This window comes from Neophocaena asiaeorientalis, unplaced genomic scaffold (assembly GCF_003031525.2).
Source record: "Neophocaena asiaeorientalis asiaeorientalis breed wild unplaced genomic scaffold, Neophocaena_asiaeorientalis_V1.1 scaffold30, whole genome shotgun sequence".
Lineage (NCBI taxonomy): Eukaryota > Metazoa > Chordata > Mammalia > Artiodactyla > Phocoenidae > Neophocaena > Neophocaena asiaeorientalis.
Window position 1 is genome coordinate 14,077,992 of NW_020174923.1, and position 20,039 is coordinate 14,098,030.

The 20,039-nt window shown below is 45.7% G+C and overlaps 1 protein-coding gene across 7 annotated transcripts in view; it reads left to right on the top strand.

Moving 5' to 3' along the window:
- PECAM1 (platelet and endothelial cell adhesion molecule 1) overlaps nt 1–20,039 on the top strand; it is a 100,122-nt gene that overhangs the window by 55,916 nt on the left and 24,167 nt on the right. For all 7 annotated transcript variants that reach the window (XM_024760728.1, XM_024760726.1, XM_024760727.1 and 4 more), the window contains 8 exons: nt 2,654–2,959; nt 6,080–6,355; nt 11,178–11,426; nt 12,701–12,976; nt 16,147–16,434; nt 17,060–17,167; nt 18,278–18,305; nt 18,977–19,053. In XM_024760728.1, coding sequence (XP_024616496.1) covers nt 2,654–2,959; nt 6,080–6,355; nt 11,178–11,426; nt 12,701–12,976; nt 16,147–16,434; nt 17,060–17,167; nt 18,278–18,305; nt 18,977–19,053 — 1,608 coding nt within the window. The remainder of the gene's footprint in view (nt 1–2,653; nt 2,960–6,079; nt 6,356–11,177; nt 11,427–12,700; nt 12,977–16,146; nt 16,435–17,059; nt 17,168–18,277; nt 18,306–18,976; nt 19,054–20,039) is intronic.

The following is a 20,039-nucleotide window of genomic DNA, read 5'->3' on the forward strand; positions in this document are numbered from 1 at the left end:
TGGGGCAGAGGACAGAGAAAAGGGATGTAGCATAAAAGTGAAAGCGCAGAGCTGAGAAAGAGGTTGCCAACCCAGCAGAGTGCCCCTCAGTCAAATTCTCCACCTCCTGAAGACAGGTCTTCATGTCCTGTCTCTAAAATAGAGATCACTGGGAATCTGTGTGTACCCTTGAAGGTTGCTTTGTTTTTTTTGGTTTTTTTATAAATTTATTTATTTATTTTTGGCTGCGTTGAGTCTTCGTTGCTGTGCACGGGCTTTCTCAAGTTGCGGTGGCTTCTCGTTGCGGAGCATGGGCTCTAGGCGCACGGGCTTCAGTAGTTGTGGCTCATGGGCTCAGTAGTTGTGGCTTGCGGGCTCTAGGCGTGCAGGCTCAGTAGTTGTGGCACACGGGCTTAGTTGCTCCACAGCATGTGGGATCTTCCGGGGCCAGGGCTCGAACCCATGTCCCCTGCATTGGCTGGCGGATTCTTAACCACTGAGCCACCAGGGAAATCCCGGTTGTTTTGTTTTGAGGATTAAATGGGTAGCAGATGAAGCCTTCTTAGTGATGGAGTGTTGGATGAATGAATGGCCCGTCGTGTGCGAGGTGCTTGCCCAGACCATCCTTAGAAAGAAGTAACCCTTTCATCAAACAAGAAGCAGGAAGAACCAGTGGGCAAGTGTTTGGGGGCGTTTTCCTTTCAAAAGTATACAACCTCTGGCCACCTTCCTGTCAGGCTTTGAGGCTCACAGGGGAGAACGTGACTATATCACCCCCGAGGCCAGTTCCTCCCTGGGTGTCCTCTGGTCTGTCGGGGCACGGCTGGCCAGACATCCCTTTGTGTCACCAGGGGCAACAGCCACAGGGATGCAGACCAGCCCTCCTCCATCTCCACTGCGGACAGGGGAGGAGCCAACAGGTCCAGGTATTCACGTTAGTGATGAGGAAAGATTGGCGGGCCAAGAGTTTGGGAAATGTACGTCGAAAAGAAATGCGCTGGCAAACTTGGATGATTTAATGGATACAGTTTGTGAATTCAGCCCTGTGCCTCCTTGACAGCTGCTGACATAACTGTCATTTCTGCACTTTTGAGCTCACTTCTGTGATCAGAATGGTCATTCATACTATTGTTACCTCCAGTAATAAGGAATACCACTTACCAGGCCCTCATGAGATAAACAATTCTAAGTGCTTTACGCATGTTGTGTTTTCCTCCTACAGTTGCACTGGCAGATAAGCCTGGTCCCTCCCATGTACAGGTGTGGCTGCTAGCACTCGGAGAGGTTGGGTGGACTGGTCCCGTAGAAGGCAGAGCCAGGGTGAGAACCAAGATCTATCTGACTCCACAGTTGGCCTGTCCAACTCTTGATTATTATGATAGGTTTTTGAAGTAGACAAAAGGCAATTCATTCATTCATCAACCATTTATCGAGTGCCCACTCTGAGCCAGGCTGAGGACCCAACCATGAATAAGACATGACCCCGTCCCTTGCGGAGCTCGTGTGGGGCAGGGCAACACCTTTTCAAACAGCTGCCACCAGGAGTAACAGCAGTGGTGAGAACACAGTACAGATCTCCTTCCCAAGAGGACAGCCCTCCATCTCTGACCTGGGTGGGTCAATAAAAAAGGTTCATGAGTCTTAGGTGACTGGGGGAGGTGGCACATCCAGGAAGAGTCAGTTTTAGGATACAAGCAAGTCTGTCTGACTCCAAGGTGGAGTTCATGATCCCCAGACCACGGGGGCTGGATGGGACATCTAGTCTCAGCCAGGCTCTCCTGGCTCCCCTGAATCTGACCTTGGCTTACCACCCATTGTATTTTCCCCTCCAGCCCTTCCTTGGCTCCGGACGGCCCTCCTGAAAGCCAGTCCTGTCACTTGGCACAAGCAGATCCCCATGCACATGTGCGCCCTGAAATGCCTGTCCTTAGCCCTCATCCCACCTCATGTGTCCAAATAACCCCCTCCCTTCAAGATTCCTCTAGGGTCTTCTCTGATCCCCCCAGGCAAAGAGGGCCTCCTCCTTTCCCTACTGCTCCGTCACTCACTGTCTCTATGACACACTCTGATGCTTGGTTATTTTCAGCTTTGCTTTTTGAACTGAGAGGCCATGCCTCCCTCCTCTCCCCCGACCCCCCAACCTCTGGCTCTGGAGTCACACAGACCTGGAGTCAAGTCTCAGCTCTGGGGCTTGACGGCTGTGAGCTTTTGGATGAGTCTTGAACCTCTCTGAGTATTACCTTCTTCATCTGTAAAATGGGCATAACTTTCTCTTTCCTGCCCACCCAAGAGTTTTATTATGAGAATTAGAAAATCGGGTCATGGATATAAAGTCAATCCTAGCTTGTGGTAGGCATTCAATAAATTATAACAACAATCACAAAAATATCCATAAATACTGGCTGTTTTGTTTTGTTTTTAACTCTATCAGTTGCCTTCCCAATGGAGTTATAAACATTGAAAGCACCAACCACATCGTAAACATATTTTATATTTTTCAAAGTACTTGGTACGGTGCTGGAAACATACTCGCTCAGTAATTACCTGGTAGGTAGCACTGAGGTTCTGGGAACAAAACAAAAGAACCCTCAGGTGGGTCAGCCACAGTGACTCAGCTGAGGGGCGCTTGTGCCACTGGAGCGAACATACTAACGGACTTTCTCTTCCCCCAAAGGAGTGTCCGATCCCAGGGTGACGCTGGACAAGAAGGAGGTCATAGAAGGCGGGGTCGTGATGGTCAACTGCTCTGTCCCAGAGGAAAAAGCTCCAATACATTTCACAATTGAAAAATTCGAACTAAATGTAAAAGGCGTCAAGCAAAAAAGAGAAAAAACTTCCCAGAACCAGAATTTTGTGACGCTGAAATTCACAGTTGAGGAGCAAGACCATGCTATATGGTTCCAATGTCAAGCGAGGATCGTTTCCGGGACCCACGTGGAGCCCTCTAGATCCATCAGGAGTGAACTGGTCACCGTGAGGGGTCAGAGTCCTACTCTCCTTTTTATCATTCTTTCTGGTTTGCTGGTTTGGTCTGGGGAGGAAGAGCCCAGAATTGGAAAGGGGCTGGGGGGCCTTCTGGCTGGACTGCTGTCTCAAGACTGTTCTTAATCACTTTATGTTTTTCAAACTTTCTGACTGTGACACAGTTAAAGATATATATATACATATATATTTCCCAACAACACGTAACCTTAATATATGATGCATTTTGCTATTTTTCTTTCTATTCTCTTTCAGTTTTTTAAAGCACTGGCCTCGACTCCCTGAAATGATGCCTTGTGTGACCTGCAGTTTGGAAACCATGGCTTTAAGCCAGTGAGGATCAGACACCAGGAAGTAGGATCTGGAGGGGATCCAGAGGGAAGGGGGGCCAGGTCCTCAGCCTTTGCCGCCCAGGTTTTTTTTTTTTTTTTTTTAATTTATTTATTTTGGCTGCGCTGGGTCTTAGTTGCAGCACGCGGGATCTTTTTTAGTTGCGGCATGCGGACTTTCAGTTGCGGCATGCGTGCGGGATCTAGTTCCCTGACCAGGGATCGGACCCAGGCCCCCTGCATTGGGAGCGTGGAGTCTCACCCACTGGACCCCCAGGGAAGTCCCTCTGCCTCCCACATTTGATGAGGGACTCCACTCTTCTACCCACCCTTCCATCTCCAAGACATTGGACAAATAGGAAGCAAATGAGGTGACCTGAGAAATGCTCTCAGGAGAGAAAGGCAACAGCAGAGGGGAGCCTGGGTGTCAGTGTCCAGGACAGAGAGAGCTCAGAGCTCCAGGTTAGGCAAACAGCAGCTCCCGGTGACCTGAGAGGGAAGCAGTTGTGAAGCAGGGAGGAATCAGGAGAAGGCACAGTCTACTGCAGAGAGCCGCAAATGTATTCGGGATAGGAGCCCTAAAGCTTATCATAAACGACCCTCTGCTTTTGGTACCTTACTTCACCTCTGCCCGACGTGCATGCATAATACTTTATTTATGTGTATATATTTACTATATAGTATTATGTATATATAGTATTTCGTATATACGATATGTTTCTTATTATAATACGTGGTGTGGGTTAAATTTTCAGAAAACATGGTACTATATAAAGTATAAAGTGACAGTCTTCATAGTAAGTACCACTACTCAGAGAAAACCCTTGTGTGGTCTTCTAGACTTGTTCTGCTCATTCATCATGTACATACACAATTTTTGCTTGTTTTTCTTTGCTTTTACAAAAAAATAGGACCAGTCAAACATTCTGCCTTATAACTTCTTTTTAACAACCATAACATATGTGGACTTTTGTCCATATCAGGAAATACAGATCTTTATCATTTTAGTGGCAACTCAGAATCCTGTGCCCTAATATATTTGCCTCGTTTTCTATTGATGGACATTTAGGTATTTTCCCACTTTTTTGCTATTAAGACAATCTTGCTTATACTTATAACTTATACCTTCTGTACTTTTGTGAGTATTTTATTATTATTTATTGGTCAAATTGTTGATTCAAATGTTTTGTGCATTTTCAGTATTGAAAGATATCGCCAAAGTGCTCCTCCAAATGGATGAACATTTCCATCAAAAGTGTTCCATTTTCCCACATCCTCACCAACACAGAATATTATCAATGTTTTGTTATTTTTGGCAATCTGATTGAGGTGCAGTGATATAGCATTGCTGTGATTTGTATTTCTTTGGTCTTCCGTGAGGTTGAGTATGCTTTTTATGTTTATTGGTCTGTTACATTTCTGCCCCCATAAACTGCTGGTTCATACACACTTTGCCCATATTTGCCACTTCTGGTTGATTTGTTTGAGCCCTTTATAAATTAAAGGAATGTGCTCTTTCTCAGGTACTATGCAAATATTTTACTCAGTTTGTCATGTGTCCTATTTTTTATTTCCATGAAGAAGCTTTTAATCTTTAGTTAATCAAATTTATGCATCTTTTGGGAATTCCCTGGCTGTCTAGTGGTTAGGACTCAGTACTTTCACTGCCATAGGCCCAGGTTCGATCCCTGGTCTGGAAATTAAGATCCTACAAGCTGCACAGCACAGCCAAAAAAAAAAAAAAAAAAAAAATCTATGCATCTTTTTTCCTTACGGTATCCAGTTCTGTGATTCACACCTAAAGTTCCTCCACACTCCAAGATTATTAAAGAAAAAATGCACCTATGTTTTCTTTTACTGTTTCTGTGCTTTAATTTTTTTTTTTCTCCCGCATTTAGATCTCTGGTGCACCTGGAGTTAGTTAGATGCTCTCTCTTTTTGACTTTTACTCAGGAAAAGACTTTTTTAAAATTATACCTTTTTATTGTGAATTGAAATGACTTTACAGTAAAAAAAAAAAAAAGAATATTAAAGTATTATATTACTCTGAATTCACTTTTGGCATTTTTTAATGTTCTTATCTGCATTTTACATAATTGTAATCTGTGTACATACTCCCTTACGCACTGCTGTTTTTTTGGTGGGAGCAAAGGCCTGGCCCTATTTCTCTCACCATCTCCTGAAGATCCAACACCCTGATATCTGACCCATATCCATATTTTATTAAAGCAGTGTTTTTCAAACTGCATGAGTCATGAAATCAATTTAGTCTGTCACAACCAGTATTTTTACAAAAGAGGTAGACTAGATTAGAAATCACTTTTGGGGGGCATACAGTTATTTAAATATGCATTTCCACGAAGCTGCACTTCGGAAAGTGATGGAATATCTAGGCTGAAATGCCAGAGGTCCATGAAATGGTGTGATAATTACCTAGGAAATCCTTGGTGGGCAGGGGGAGAGTCTGTTTGTCACTGCTGTGATTATTTCTGAGGTCATTTGAAGAAAGTTCTGTAGATGAGATCTAGGGAAGATGGTTTGGCCTTTGGGAAGCTCAAGAAAGTTAGAGAACTGAAGTTAAGAAGAAGGCTGAAGATGCAAGAATGATCTAGAAGGGTGGGAGCATCAAAGCAGCCTAGGCAACGGTTTTTGAGAGGAAAGGTTGAATTTTTTTAATTAATAAGGAAAAACTGTTGTTGATATGAAAAAGAAAAGAAAAGGGGAGGAAGTGCCTTTCCCCCTCACCCAGGTTTGAACCTGAATCCAACCAGCTTGTCCTCTTCTTGTAGAATCCTTCTCTAATCCCAAGTTCCACATCAGCCCCAAGGGAACGATCATAGAAGGGGATGATCTCCACATCAAGTGCACCATTCAAGTGACGCACCTGGCCCAGTCGTTTCCGGAAATCATAATCCAGAAGGACAAGGCGATTGTAGCACACAGCAGGCACGGCAACGAGGCCGTGTACTCAGTGATGGCCACAGTGGAGCACAACGGCAACTACACGTGCAAAGTGGAAGCCAGCCGCATATCCAAGGTCAGCAGCATCGTGGTCAACATAACAGGTAGGGCTGCTGCTGGAGGGTGTCAGCATATGGTGGGCTCAAGAAGCTGCTGTGCTGAAATCCAGGATGGGCAGTGAGAGCTGACCCTTCTGCTCCTGCTGGTCTGAATGAATGTGCTCAGGCAGGGCCATGGTGCTGGTGGGGAAAAGTCAGTACAGAGCAAGTAAACCGCTCACTGTGGTGGTTGAGGGTGCAGGTTGTGGCATCAGATCCCAACCCGGCCACTCAGTACCTCTGTGACCTTGGGTGCGTTATTGACCTTCTCCTTGCCACAACTCTGAGATGGGGATAATGACAGCCCTCTAGGACTCTTACAAGGACCAAAAGACATCACCCTGCCATAAAGGGCCGCATATAGAGTAAGCGCTCAGTGAAGTGTCAGCTGGTGTTTCTATTATTACATCACATTTTTCTTTCCTCTGTGCCAAATACTATGCTAGATCCCTGTATCCGTGTGCCGGTCCTATGACAGGGTCAGGGATGAGAAAGCATGACTAAACTCAAAAATAATAGTCCCAATTCCTCTTTGTTGAATACTGTATGCCTGGTTTACGTACATTTTCGTTTCAAGCTCACAACTGTAGTATAAGTTAAGAATTATGATCCTGGCTTTATGGAGGTGGAAGCTGAAGCTGAGAGGTTAGGTCACTCACCCAACAATTAGAGCAAGGGTCACCCCCAGGCCTGTTAGAGTTCCAAACCCATGTACCTAAAAGTTCCGTTGGACTCCTTCCTCCTTTTCCTGGCTTTACTTTTCAAAAAGTACTCTACTTTGGGAATTCCCTGACGGTCCAGTGGTTAGGACTTGGCCCTTTCGCTGCTGGGGCCCAGGTTTGATCCCTGGTTGGGGAGCAAAGATCACGTAAGCCGTGCGGCCAAAAAAAAAAGTACTCTGCCTCTTCCCGTGTATTGTATGTATTCACGCACTAGAATGTGAGCTGATGGGGGCAGGGACGTTATCTATGTTATCCAGTGCTATATCCTGAACACCTAGAACAGTGCCTGGCACATACTAGGCATTCAATACCTATCTGTTGGCTGAACAGATGAGCATTGGCTAACAGTGTTCCAGAGGCAGAGAGAGCCGGCACTTCTTGGTTCCCAAGTGAAAGTGTGCATTCATTCATCATTTGTTCACTCATTTACTGAAAGCCTCCTCTGTGCCAAGCATAGAGTGTATAGTCACAGTGACAGTCACCAGTATCACAGGTAGGCTGCCAACTACCCAACCAGGTGATTGGCATGTGTTGGACCCTGCTAGCAATTTAGTTTATTATTGAGAATGACAAGTGTTTTGATGGCACATACTGTTCACTGATAAAATATAATTATCTCATTAGAGAACAGTATTCAGTTCAACATATATTGAGCACCTTCTGCAGGCTGGGCAACTTTTGGGGGATGGGGAGCTGCCTAAGGCCAAGCTTTGCCTTCGAAGAATTCACAGACATAAATAGATCATGAGAATGCAATGCAATGAACCACTACATTAAAGGGATGGGTGTACTGCTGTGGGAGCTGCAGGGACCACGTGACAAACACATGGGCCGTTTCACCAGTTAGAGCAGCACCCCGACCCCTCAGGCCAGCCTACCTGAGGGAAACGTAAAGCATCTTTGGACCATAAGATACTATTGTTGTAGCTGATCCCCCACATCCAGAAGTCCAAGTCATGTGGGGACACAAGTCAACCAGGAGATGAGTCGCCCTGGCCCAAGAAAGCAGAGCGTTAGACTCGGCCTGCCTCTCCCACCCCCTCAGCCTGGTGCTCTGTGGTCCTGTTCCACGTAGAGCTACCGGAGCCAGGCCAGGGCTGGCAGGCAACGCCCCCACGTTCAAGTGCTGCAAGCCCTTGGACATGGCTCCAGGCCCACTTACGCATCTGGTTTTCCACTCCTCTGTTGCTATCAAGCTTCACTGTAAGTGGCTCTATGTAGTGATGCTGGAGAATCACAATAATTTTGTGAACATAAAAATCATTGAATTAGTAATTTGTCTTCGGCTTGAAAGTGGGTTTCCTTCACCCCTCACTGTCCACCTTTTCAGACCCAATCTGCCACCAAGTGCTGCCAGGACTCTCAACTCTGCCCTTTCATCTTGTCTCCACAATCACACCCTAACTCTGGCCCTCACACCAGGATGCTTGCAGGGGTTCCCCAAGCATCTCGGCTCTAATTCATCCTTCAGCCAACCTGTAGGAGAAGCACCTATTCGACATCATTATTACCTTCACCTTGACTCCACCCTCTTCCAAACATCCCATCCCACTCTGCCTGGAGCATCCTTTCCCCTTGGCCACTGGAAAACCTCTATTGTCCTTAAAGACCAAGCCGCAAATCTCCCTCTAGGCTCCCCCAGGCAGAGTCCCATGGTTACACCTCAGTCCCCATCACACTCTTCTCATGTCTTCATGTCAACTGTCACTATAAAGATTTAGCATCCTTCTCCACCGCCCTGGGTGAGCTCTTGAAGGACCAGGTCTGTGGCTCAATTCATCTGACAACATTGATACTTAGCACAGAGCCTGGCACATTGTAGGAACTCAGTAAATAATTGTTCAGTGAGTGAACAAAAGACCCATCCTTGTTAACCCCCATGATGGTCCAGCTGGTCTGTTTACGTTACCTCCTTTACAAACAGACATTCCCTGACAACATCGTATTCCTAATTCTAAACCACTGTGCACCCACCCTAGCAAGCTGTTTTATATTTTTTGCATTTTTGTTTACATGTTTTTATTTTTTAATAAATTTATTTATTTATTATTTATTTTTGGCTGCATTGGGTCTTCGTTGCTGTGCACGGGCTTTTCTCTAGTTGCGGAGAGCAGGGGCTACTCTCCATTGCGGTGCGCAAGCTTCTCATTGTGGTGGCTTCTCTTGTTGCAGTGCGTGGGCTCTAGGTGTGTGGGCTTCAGTAGTTGTGGCACACGGGCTCAGTAGTTGTGGCGCACGGGCTTCGTTGCTCCGTGGCATGTGGGATCTTCCCGGACCAGGCCTCGAAGCCGTGTCCCCTGCATTGGCAGGCGGATTCTTAACCACTGCACCACCAGGGACGTCCCTGTTTACGTGTTTTTAAATGTAGAGTCATTGCTGTGGGATTCTTCCTGTCATTTTTTTCACATTTTTTGGTGTTTGTCCAATGAGATCGTAAGGCACTTAAGGAGGTCAGTTTCTTTGGTTCCTTTTCCCCACTCCTAACCTAGAGCTTTTGATGGTGATCTGAAAAGAGGTAAGTCGATGTTTATTATATGGAAGGACAGAGAGATGGAACGTGCCTTAATGAATTAATTACTGGGATATCACCTTACTTGCGGTTTTATTTTATTCCCTGTCAAGGAAACTAGGAAGACACCGTGGACTGGTTATGATGGAAATGAGTTCTATTTCCATCTGTGGAATATCAGTGAAGACGATGACAGTGTTGGTTTTTACTTCCAAACCTCTATGGCAGATAAATTTAGAGCCAAAGGTAGAATTTGGTCCCTGACTCCTAGTTGCATTCTCAAACCTCTAAGAAGGTTTCCTAAGAGAAACTTTGAGTCTCAGTCTCTTTCTTAATATGAAGATAGTGTCAAGCATTACTGGCTCCTTCTTCTTTCTGCATCAAGGGTCATAACCATGAAGTCACTGTACATTTGCTTACACGAAGGATCCAAGTCTCCACAATGGTTAAGTAGTTAATTAGTAATTTCCCTGCTGCTGAAAGTAAAGACATTCACCATAATTATAAAATATTGATATAGTTCAGGGGATACTTAAATTAGGAGATGGCAAGACTTCTTGAAATACAGCCTCAGTCTTTACTACTGTTGACATCCAACCTACATTATGGTACTAATAACTCCTTACAGTAGCATAGCATGTTATAGTTTACAAAGTGTTTGACCTTGGGAGGCTTCAGGTGGCATCTTCATTCTTCTCCATGGGGAGTGCTGGAGGGATGGTGGCCAAGCTGCCACTTGTCCCCAACCCCATACCATGACCCTGCTTCAAGCTTGGACTACATCGCCTCCTGCTTCCAGTCTGGGCCCCTCCAACCCCATCCATTCTCCTCCCAAAGATCTCCCTGCAACACACATCCGATGCCATTCCCCTGACCCCGACCCTCCATGGTTCCCACTGCCCTGAGGACATAACCCACGCTTTTTTCTGTGGTTCCCAAGTTCCTTGAAGATCTACAAGCCTTCTTCTTCTACTCCCACTATGTGCCAGGCTGCCTGAACTTTGAGGTGCTTGAACTTCCTGCCAGGCCTTCCATATGCTATTCTCTCTGCCTGTGATACTTTCCATCTTTGCCTGGATAACTTCCTCCAGGAGCTCTTTCCTGATTCTTCAAGTCTAGGTTCTGTGTCCCCTCTGTGAGCTCTACTGCAAACACTATCTGAATCACCCGCGAGACTTAAGAACTTTGGAGTCGAGGACTGTTTCTTTTTCATTGCTGTCTCTCCTATGCCAAGCACAGAGATGGCCTGAAATAAATACTTGGGGAATGAAATGAGTGAGTGGATGAATAAATGGGTGAATGTCTGAGTCATTACTTGCTGCATTACAAGTTGCAAAATTTTTCTAATCCATGTCTGTGAAATAAATTGGATTAATGAGGGAGGCAAACCTGCCACTGGAATCCCAGGTGAAGAATGAACCCTGGCTCTTCAATTGTGTGATCGTCAGGTACATGAGAAGCAAAGGAAAACTTTGTGCAGGAAGTTGGGAAATGGTTCTGTCAAAAGCAGCTGGGCCGAAGGCCTCTCCATAAATGGGCTTTCGGGCCGGTACCCAGAAACATCTCACCCCATTCCCACTCACTGTTTTTTTTTCAGAGCTGTTTTCCAAGCCAAAGCTGGAATCTTCCGCCACACGTCTGGATCAGGGGGAAGGCCTGAACCTGTGGTGCTCCATCCCAGGGGCACCTCCAGCCAACTTCACCATCCAGAAGGGAGGCGTGGTTGTGTCGCAGGCTCAAAATTTCACTAAGATAGCCTCAGAGCGGGACAGTGGGACATACACCTGCGTCGCGGGCATTGGCAAGGTGGTCAAGAGTAGCAACGCGGTCCAGATAGCTGTGTGTGGTGAGTACGTCCTCGCTGGCTCTGAGGGTCTTGGAACTAAATGGGAGAAAGGGAATTTTTTGCCAGGCGCCACCCTCTGTGTTCTGAAGGCGGTTCAGACTGAGGCGGGGTAAGAACCCGGGGGAAAGAGAGAGGAGTGGAAACGAGAGACCAAACAGCAGCAAGTGGGTATTTCTGCTCAGAGTGCAGGAGAGAGGCATCAAGGAAAATGTCGTTGGCAAAAGTCACATTCATGGCTTTGTTGTGGCTCTATGCTGATGGTGTGGCCTCTGAATCGGCAAGATTCTGCTGCTTGAACAGGCAGCCACCAAAGGGTCAGGGAGGAAACACTGCTTAGTTGACACTAAACTTTAAGATCTAAGTTCCAGCTTTTGATCCCTATCCTGGCTCACCCGAAGGGCTAGGACTCCCAGTGGGCAGAAGTAGGTACTTGGACCACCCAGAGCCGGGCTTCTTCGACTTGAATGTGCATGCAAAACCGGGCACAGCGCAGGTCAGGATGGGGCCAGGTTTTGCATCTCTCACCAGTGCCCTGGGGATGCTTGTGCTGCTGGGCCCTGGACCACACTTTGAGCAGCGGGGTTCTAAATGGATGTGGAGCACCAGGCAAGCTGTCACCGTCACTGTTCTTACGCATCATGATCCTTCAGTTTAGCCTTCAGTTTAAATCCAGCCAAGATTTTAGTCTCAACCAAAGCAGGGTTTTAGCAGTCATCTACCTCACAAGGAAATAATGTAAGAGACGAATGTGGGTCGTTCCATTGTAATTCTTTTTGTTGTTGTAGCTCTCGGGAGGAGGTCGTTTCATTTTATTAGCTTTATAAATAAGCTAATTTCTAAATAATAACCTAGTATAATTCTTGTTTCTGAGGCATGAAATTTACTATCAGGAGAGGCTGAGGCAATGAGAATTTGTTTTAAAATATATTCTGTTTGGGTACTTGTATTTTTTAATATTTTTCTTGTGTCTTTTCTCAATACGAAAAAAAAGATATGAGTGTGTGTGTATGTGCACATAAGATATGTGAAAATACAAGCATATATTTAGGGGGATGTAATGTTCTTCCTGAATTTGTGCCGTCCTTTTTTGTTTATATTACTTTCTTTCCCTCTCCCTCCTCAAGAATCTTAAAGCAGTCCTCCAAAGGTAGATAAGGCAGGCAGGCATTTTAAATTCGAGTAATGACAGAGAAAGCCAAGCCCAGAGTTTGGAGACGGAATCCCTTAGGCTGGATGTTTTGCTTCAGATTGTTTCTCTCTCTCTGTCGTTCTAGAAATGCTTTCCAAGCCCAGTATTTTTCATGACTCCAGGTCTGAGGTGATAAAAGGACAGACCATAGAAGTCAGCTGTCAATCCATAAACGGAACCTCACCCATTTTTTATCAGCTTTCAAAAGCAAGTAAGACTTTGGCGAGTCAGAGCGTGGGCTCCAATGAGCCCGCAATATTCAAAGATAACCCAACGAAAGATGTAGAATACCGTTGCATCGCGGATAATTGCCATTCCCATACCAAACTGGTCAGCGAACTTCTGCAGGTCAAGGTGATAGGTAAGTCATGTGGGAAGAAGAATCCATGTGGGACTGGGGCTTTAGTTCACATTTTCAAAGGTTTGGGGTGGACAAGAATAGTGGGTGGTACTTGTGCAAAGTCCATGGACGTGACGTGTGGCAAAGCAGACCAAGGCCCAAGTAAATGGAGCCGGAAAATATCTGGGGGTTATCAGTGTGGCCAGTGTCATCCTTTTCCAGAACCTTTCAAGTGAACTGCTGAAATCATAAGCGTAAAGTGTCCCAAGTTGAGGAAGCACAGAAGTTGTGCTTTGGGGCTCCCTTAGCATTTGCTCATGTTTAGATGAACTGACAGTCTTCTCTGAGAATTGTAGACCAGAGCTCTTCTCTACCATGGACCCTCGACGGGGCAAATTCTGTTGTGTGTGGAACCCACAGCAGTCAGAGCTTCAGGCTAACAGTCACTAGGACTCTCATACTCAAGAGAAATATACCATTGTCCTGAGATGGATAGTTTTCCTCAAGCCTCTGTCTTGTACCTTTCCGGAGGCCTTAGGAGTGCCCATTACTTGCATCTCTGAGACGTTCTGCATCTTGTTGTAAAAAGCTTAAAAAGGCTTCCTCTTCATCCTCCTCCTTTTTGTTTAATAACTGCTTGTCTACACGTGCCATGTGGACATCTTGAGTTGGACAGTAGTTTCTCCTACTATTCTTGGGGGGGTGGGGGTGGGTGGGGCATGCCGTGCAGCTTGTGGGATCTCAGTTCCCCGACCAGGGATTGAACCCATGCCCTCTGCAGTGAAAGCCCGGAACCCTAACCACTAGGCCACCAGGGAACTCCCTGATTCCTCCTACTATTAATGTATAGCCTAAGAGAAACAATACTTTTCAAATTAACATCAATATATATTAAGCCTCTCATGCCGTAGGGCATACAGAAAAAGAAGACATATTCTTTGTTTTCAATGATATAATGACAGGATATAAACAATGATATAAACACAGGATCTCCTGATTAAATAGTGAAGAAACAATTTAACATATTTGAATAACAGTGCAAACAAATATAGAAAAAAATGTTACCAGGCAACACATCTTTAATGGTCACACGAGCTCTCCTTACAATGATGGTGATAGGAATTTAAGGCATGAAAGATATCATCTAGCTTGAGTGGGAAGAGCTGGGTCAGGAGCCAGGGTTCAACAGTGGGTGGGCAGAGAGGGCTAGAGATGGTCCCCAGCCTAGTCAAATAGGTGGTCAAAAGGCTCCAGGGAGCAGCTCTAAAGGCTGTGGGTAAGTCAGATGCCTGGAAAGAAAGATTGGGAATGGAGAGTCATTGGATATAAACTGGTAGAGTAACTGAGCCTAACTGTAAAGGGCATCAGCTGCCAGCCTTAGGAGTTGGGGGTTTGTCCTGTGTGCAGAGAAGGGCCAGAAGAGAGAAGGAGGGCATGCTGAGAATGGGGTCTTGGGAAGATTAACCTGCTGGTCCTATCAGTCAGAAGGAGTGGAGACTTCAGACCTTACAGTACCTTAAGAAGCTAACGTAGAAGCCCATGTGAAACTCTTGGTTTGAAGTGAGTCAGTATTAGTGGCTAATATTTACTGAGCTCTGACCACATGTCCAACCCCATGTGAAGTCTGTTAGTAAATTATTCCCATTCATACTTACAATAGCCATGTAAGCCCCATGTTAATATCATCCTTATTTTACGATGAGGCAACCAGGGATTAAGATAAACAGCTGGTGGGCAATAGGGTCGGGAACTGAGGCCAGGCAGTCTGGCTCCTGAGCCTGGCCTGCCACCACCTGCTTGTGCTTCACAAGAAGACAGGCTGTCAGGTCAGGCTGCACCCTCCAGGAGTCTGTCCTTGTGCTTGACCCCCACCATCCCATCCCAGGCCTGGTGCCCCCTTTCGTTGGATCGGCAGCTCCATGGTCTTGGCCACGCCCTGCACTCACACGAGGGTGATTCATAAATCAGATGCTGGTCTGCTGATCGGTTCATTCTGACACTAGCAGGAACATACTTGGGAAGACAGTTTAGGATCAGAATCTTAATGGTTGAACATGGAGTGAAAGGGTCTGTCTATAGGAGCAAGATGAGTTCTTCTTGGATCTGCTGGGAATGAGAGGCTGGCAGGGCTTCTCAGTGGAAATGTGCAGGTAAAAGTCAAGACTTGGAATTCAGGGGAGTAACCTGGACTAGAGCTATATATCTAGGCATTAAATGCCATAAGTTTATGTGTTAAATTCGCAAATAGAAGCTATAATGTAGATGAAATCACCAAAGACGAGAATGGAGACGGCAAACTGAGGACTGAATTTTGCAGAAAGTCCACATTTAAGGGGCAAATGGAAGAAAAAATGGTAAATAAAGAGGGAGTGGCAGGTGAGGAGGTAAGAGAATCAGAGTGTGAGGCTTCACAGAAGCCCAGGGAAAGCTGAGTTCCAAAGGAAGGGCTGGGTGACAGGCGAGAGCTGTAGGGAGGCCAAGGATGGGAAGACGGAAAGAACATCTACCATGGATTGGACCTGCAGGGAACACAGGGATGAGTTAGTCAGGGGTCAGGTCATCTTTGAGTTTCTTCAAAACCAGAGATACAGAGCAGTTTCAGAAGCAGAGGGATAGAAGTCAGGTTTCCAGGCTAATAAGAAAGTGGGAAATGAGGACATGCAGGCAATTGGTTTAGATCATTCAAAGGAGGAGAGAAACAGGACAAGAGCTCGAGAAGGCAGTGCGTCAAGGTTATTTGCTCGTAAGATCTGGAGGTGCCATGCATCTTTGTAAGCAGAGGGAGAGGAATCACATACAGATACAGATACACACACACACACACTCTCACTTACACACTTACACACAGTCTCACACACAGACTCACCCAGAACAGACCCTAGCAGAACACATAAGTTAATCGTATAGTTGAGCTAAGTGGTCAGTAATACTTGAGGTGGTAAGTGAAGGGAGGTGTCCCTAGCATCCTGTGTCTAATCAATATGTGAGGGCAGGAGGTGTCCATTGCTGCCCTTCTGGGCTAATCGGGGGAGGAACTGTGAAGAACGTGGGATAACACAAGTGACTTGAATAAAAGGCAAAGTCCAAGTCTGAGTCACAGACACAGATAGCTGGTCTTGACCAGTGGCCGTGTCAGGTTCTTCCTCTTCCCCACTTTTCTTCTCAGTGCTAATCCCTTTCCTGCTTTCCAGCCCCAGTGGATGAAGTCAAGCTCTCTATCCTATTGAATGAGGAGGTAGAGTCTGGGAAGCCCATTGTGCTTCGATGCTCTGTGAATGAAGGATCTAGTCCCATCACATACAAGTTTTACAAAGAAAAGGAGGGCAAACCCTTCTACCAAGTCACCTTGAATGACACCCATGCCATTTGGCACGAGCCAAAGGCTAGCAAGGAGCAGGAGGGACGATATTACTGCACGGCCTCCAACAGAGCCAGTCTCTCCAAAAATGTCCTCCAAAGCAACACCCTGACAGTCAGAGGTGAGTCGAGGTCTCAATGGCAAAATGTCGTGTGAGCTCCAAGGGCAAGGCTAGAAAAGCACTTGTCAGAGGAAGTGGGTGGGAGTTTGGTGCATTTTACTGAGGATTAAGGGAACAGCACATTTGCCAGGCTCTTTGGTTTCAGGTAATAAAAATCCACTCAAATTAAGTATAAAACAGGAATTGATTATTATAAGGAATTAGAAGTATTTCACACAGTCCTAATTACAAATTCTCGGTGGAGAGACACCAGCTTGGGTCAAATGTGCGCCCATGGACCACCTGTGGTCAAGAGGAGTGGGTCATGCAGAACAGACATGGTTTTAGAGAAGCCCACCTATGTGGGCAGAGGGTGATTTATGGAGAACGAGGAAGGGTGAACAGACACCCTATGAAGAGTCTCCTTCAGTCCTATGGTCCTTTCAGACCATCACTGACTCGTTTTATAGCAGAAACAACTATTTCTGCCCCTCCTATGAACACAGAGTCCCTCAGAGGTAGATGCTCAGTGAAAGACATCAGTTACAAGGATATAAAAATCAGTCTTATTTGCTGCTTAGAGATGATATTATTTCTTGCTGGCAGAGGAAAAACTGATCTATTTAAAATTTTTTTGCACTTCCAGTCTATCTTGCCCCCTGGAAGAAAGGACTTATCGCAGTGGTTGTCATCGGAGTGATCATTACCACCTTGATACTTGGGGCCAGATGCTATTTTCTGAAGAAAGCCAAGGGTGAGCACAGTCCTTTCATTCCATTCTGACAGGCTGCCCTGCCAGGAAACCCGTCATGGATGTGAGGGGTTTCAGCCTCACGGGAGGCTAGTGCTCTGCTCCAGTGAGGGTCGAGGACATGTGCCTGACGACAGCCATTTTCCTCCTGGGGTGTCACCTTGATAACCAAAGATTTTGGCTTTGGTGGGTGTGGAGATTTTACCACCCCTGGATTTAGCTAGGCAAAAGTGAAAGCAATTGCTTTCTTAGTTGGGCTCCCCAGAAAAGATGAATCTGGGGGGAAGTTGCATCTACATGTGGTCAGAAGCAGCCCTTCGTGTGGCTTTGGCAACATCTAGTCCTACAGTTAGTAGAGTTGGGCATGGGTGGAAACACCCACACACGCTCCCAGTTAATGCCTCCCAGTTAATCTTCTGGTTGTGCCACGATTTCTACCCTGTGCTTGGGGTTAGCCACGTGTGGAGGGAAGCCAGGATTACTCATGGACACTCAGGAATCAGAGTCAATTAAGCAAGATGCAAGCAAAAGGGCACAGCACCGGTAAAGTCTGCAAAAATTTTGGGGGGATAAGACGGGTTGCTTATCCCTGTTAGTGCTGCTGCCTGGGATGGGAGGAGACAGATGGGATGAGGAGGGTTTTTTCCTAAAGCAGGAAAGGGGCAGCCCCCCCTGGGAAAACAGTCCTAAGGCTGAGTCTGGCCTTGGCCTCAGGCCAGTTTGGAATTAAAAGCTCGGGGATTGATTAAGCCTTTACTTTTGGAGTGGTCTTGAAGCAAAGAAATAGTTGTCCGTTTATCTGGCTCATCTGGTTCCTGTGCTGTTGTCTTCCTCTCCATCACATTCCATGACGGGAAGTTGCTTCTGGCTAAAACAGTCGAAATGTCAAATTTCAGGGAACATGATGTGAAATCTCTTGGTATAAGACCAAGAGAAGACCTGCTTCGTTTATTTTCCTTTTTAAAAAAGTGCGAATATATTTGGCGTTCTGTTCTCTCTTTTTATGGGTATTCAATCTTCAAACAAGTCAAATATGGTTGAAATGAGTGTTCCTGTCTGATATGGTTGTGGGTTCTTTATACTGACTTTGGTTCTTTTCTTTGTCTTTCAAAGCCAAGCAGATGCCGGTGGAGATGTCCAGGTCAGTGTGCTTGGAAGAGGGGTGGCTGTCCTATGGGTGTGGATAGACTTGTCTGGAGGGATTCCTGTCATTAGGAAGTTTTCAGTGGTTCTTGGCAAACTCAGAAAAATTAGGACCTTGGGTGTGAGCGGTGTAGGGGTGTGTGTGTGTGTGTGTATGCGTGTGTGTCTGTGTCTCAGTGGAAGATTGCCAACTGTCCTTCATGGGAAGGAATGGCTTTATTCTGAGGTCATGTCCTGTCTACACTTTTCCTTATGAAATTATAATGGTAGATGGAATTTAAAATGTTTTTACTTACTTGGCAAAATAGAGTTGCCTTAAAAATGGTTGTACTATTTTTACTGTTCTTGAGATCTAAAATCCCAAAGCATGGAAACTATCGTTCTGTTCCTGAAAGAAACAGGATGAGGAATCCCCTCCTGACATGGGATTCACCTCATAAAGGACTCCTCATGTTTGTGTGCCCTTTGGCCCGGACACTTATTTCAACCACAAAAAGGTTTTTGTCAAATAATCATAGAGCTGAAGAAAGCATTAGTTCCAAATGAGAGAGTAAAACTTTCCTCACTTCAGAAAACTCTTCCTGATTTTCTCATGCTCTTTCCTTGATTATTTTGTTGGTTTGGAGTTAGAGCCAAAAAATGTTATTTCTTTTTAAATTTCGATTTAAGGCCAGCAGCACCACTTCTGAACTCCAACAATGAGAAGACGTTGTCAGATCCCAACACTGAAGCCAACAGACATTATGGTACCGTCATGGTTTTGTGCAGTTGTTAAGAGTTTTTCCCAACTTGCTCTACACTCTCCTGTCCCTCTGAGAAGCAGAATCTATGGGCGGTGGGGTGAGGTTGGAAGGGAAACTCTGGCTTCAAGCTGGGACACTTAATCTAATCAGTCATTGGGTGGTGAGCTAACAAGCGAAACAAAAGCGTAAGAAGAAAGGCAGAACATTATGCTCTAATTTCACCACCTTCTAAATATCCCAAGGAATGAAAGGTGGAGAATAATTATAATGCTGTGGACACCCGCGTGGGTTCTCTTCACACACTGGGCGCTGTGCAAGTGAAATCATTCTTCATTTGTAAGAGAGAGACCAGCTATCAAATGAAGGCATTGGGGGCTTCCCTGGTGGCGCAGTGGTTGACAGTCCGCCTGAAGGCATTGGTAAAACATCTTCTCAGGTGGAATTATTTATTGCAAACACAAGGCAGTCTCATTTCAAACTTGCCCTGGTGGGAAACCAGTTTAAAGATCTCACTGTTGATAGAGGCATTAAAAAAAAAAAACAGAGTGGTACAATAATGGAATACCTGGTTGTGAGGTTTATCACAGCTTGAGAGTCAGATCAATAGGGTGGGGAGCCAGTCCCAGGTGTTCTTAATCCCATTAGGTCTGTGAGAAAATTGTTCACAGCTTTTAGCAGGGGTGTTGTCTGTTTCCCAGAGGGGGCCATGATTAAATCACACAAAAATTCTGTCCCAGACAGTTGGGAATTAAACACTGATGTTCTTTTCTTTTTTAAAAAAATTTATTTATTTATTATTTATTTTTGTCTGCATTGGGTCTTTGTTACTGTGCATGGGCTTTCTCTAGTTGTGGCGAGCGGGGGCTACTCTTTGTTGCAGTGCGCGGGCTTCTCACTGCGGTGGCTTCTCTTGTTGCGGAGCATGGGCTCTAGGCACACGGGCTTCAGTAGTTGTGGCATGCAGGCTCAGTAGTTGTGACTTGCAGCCT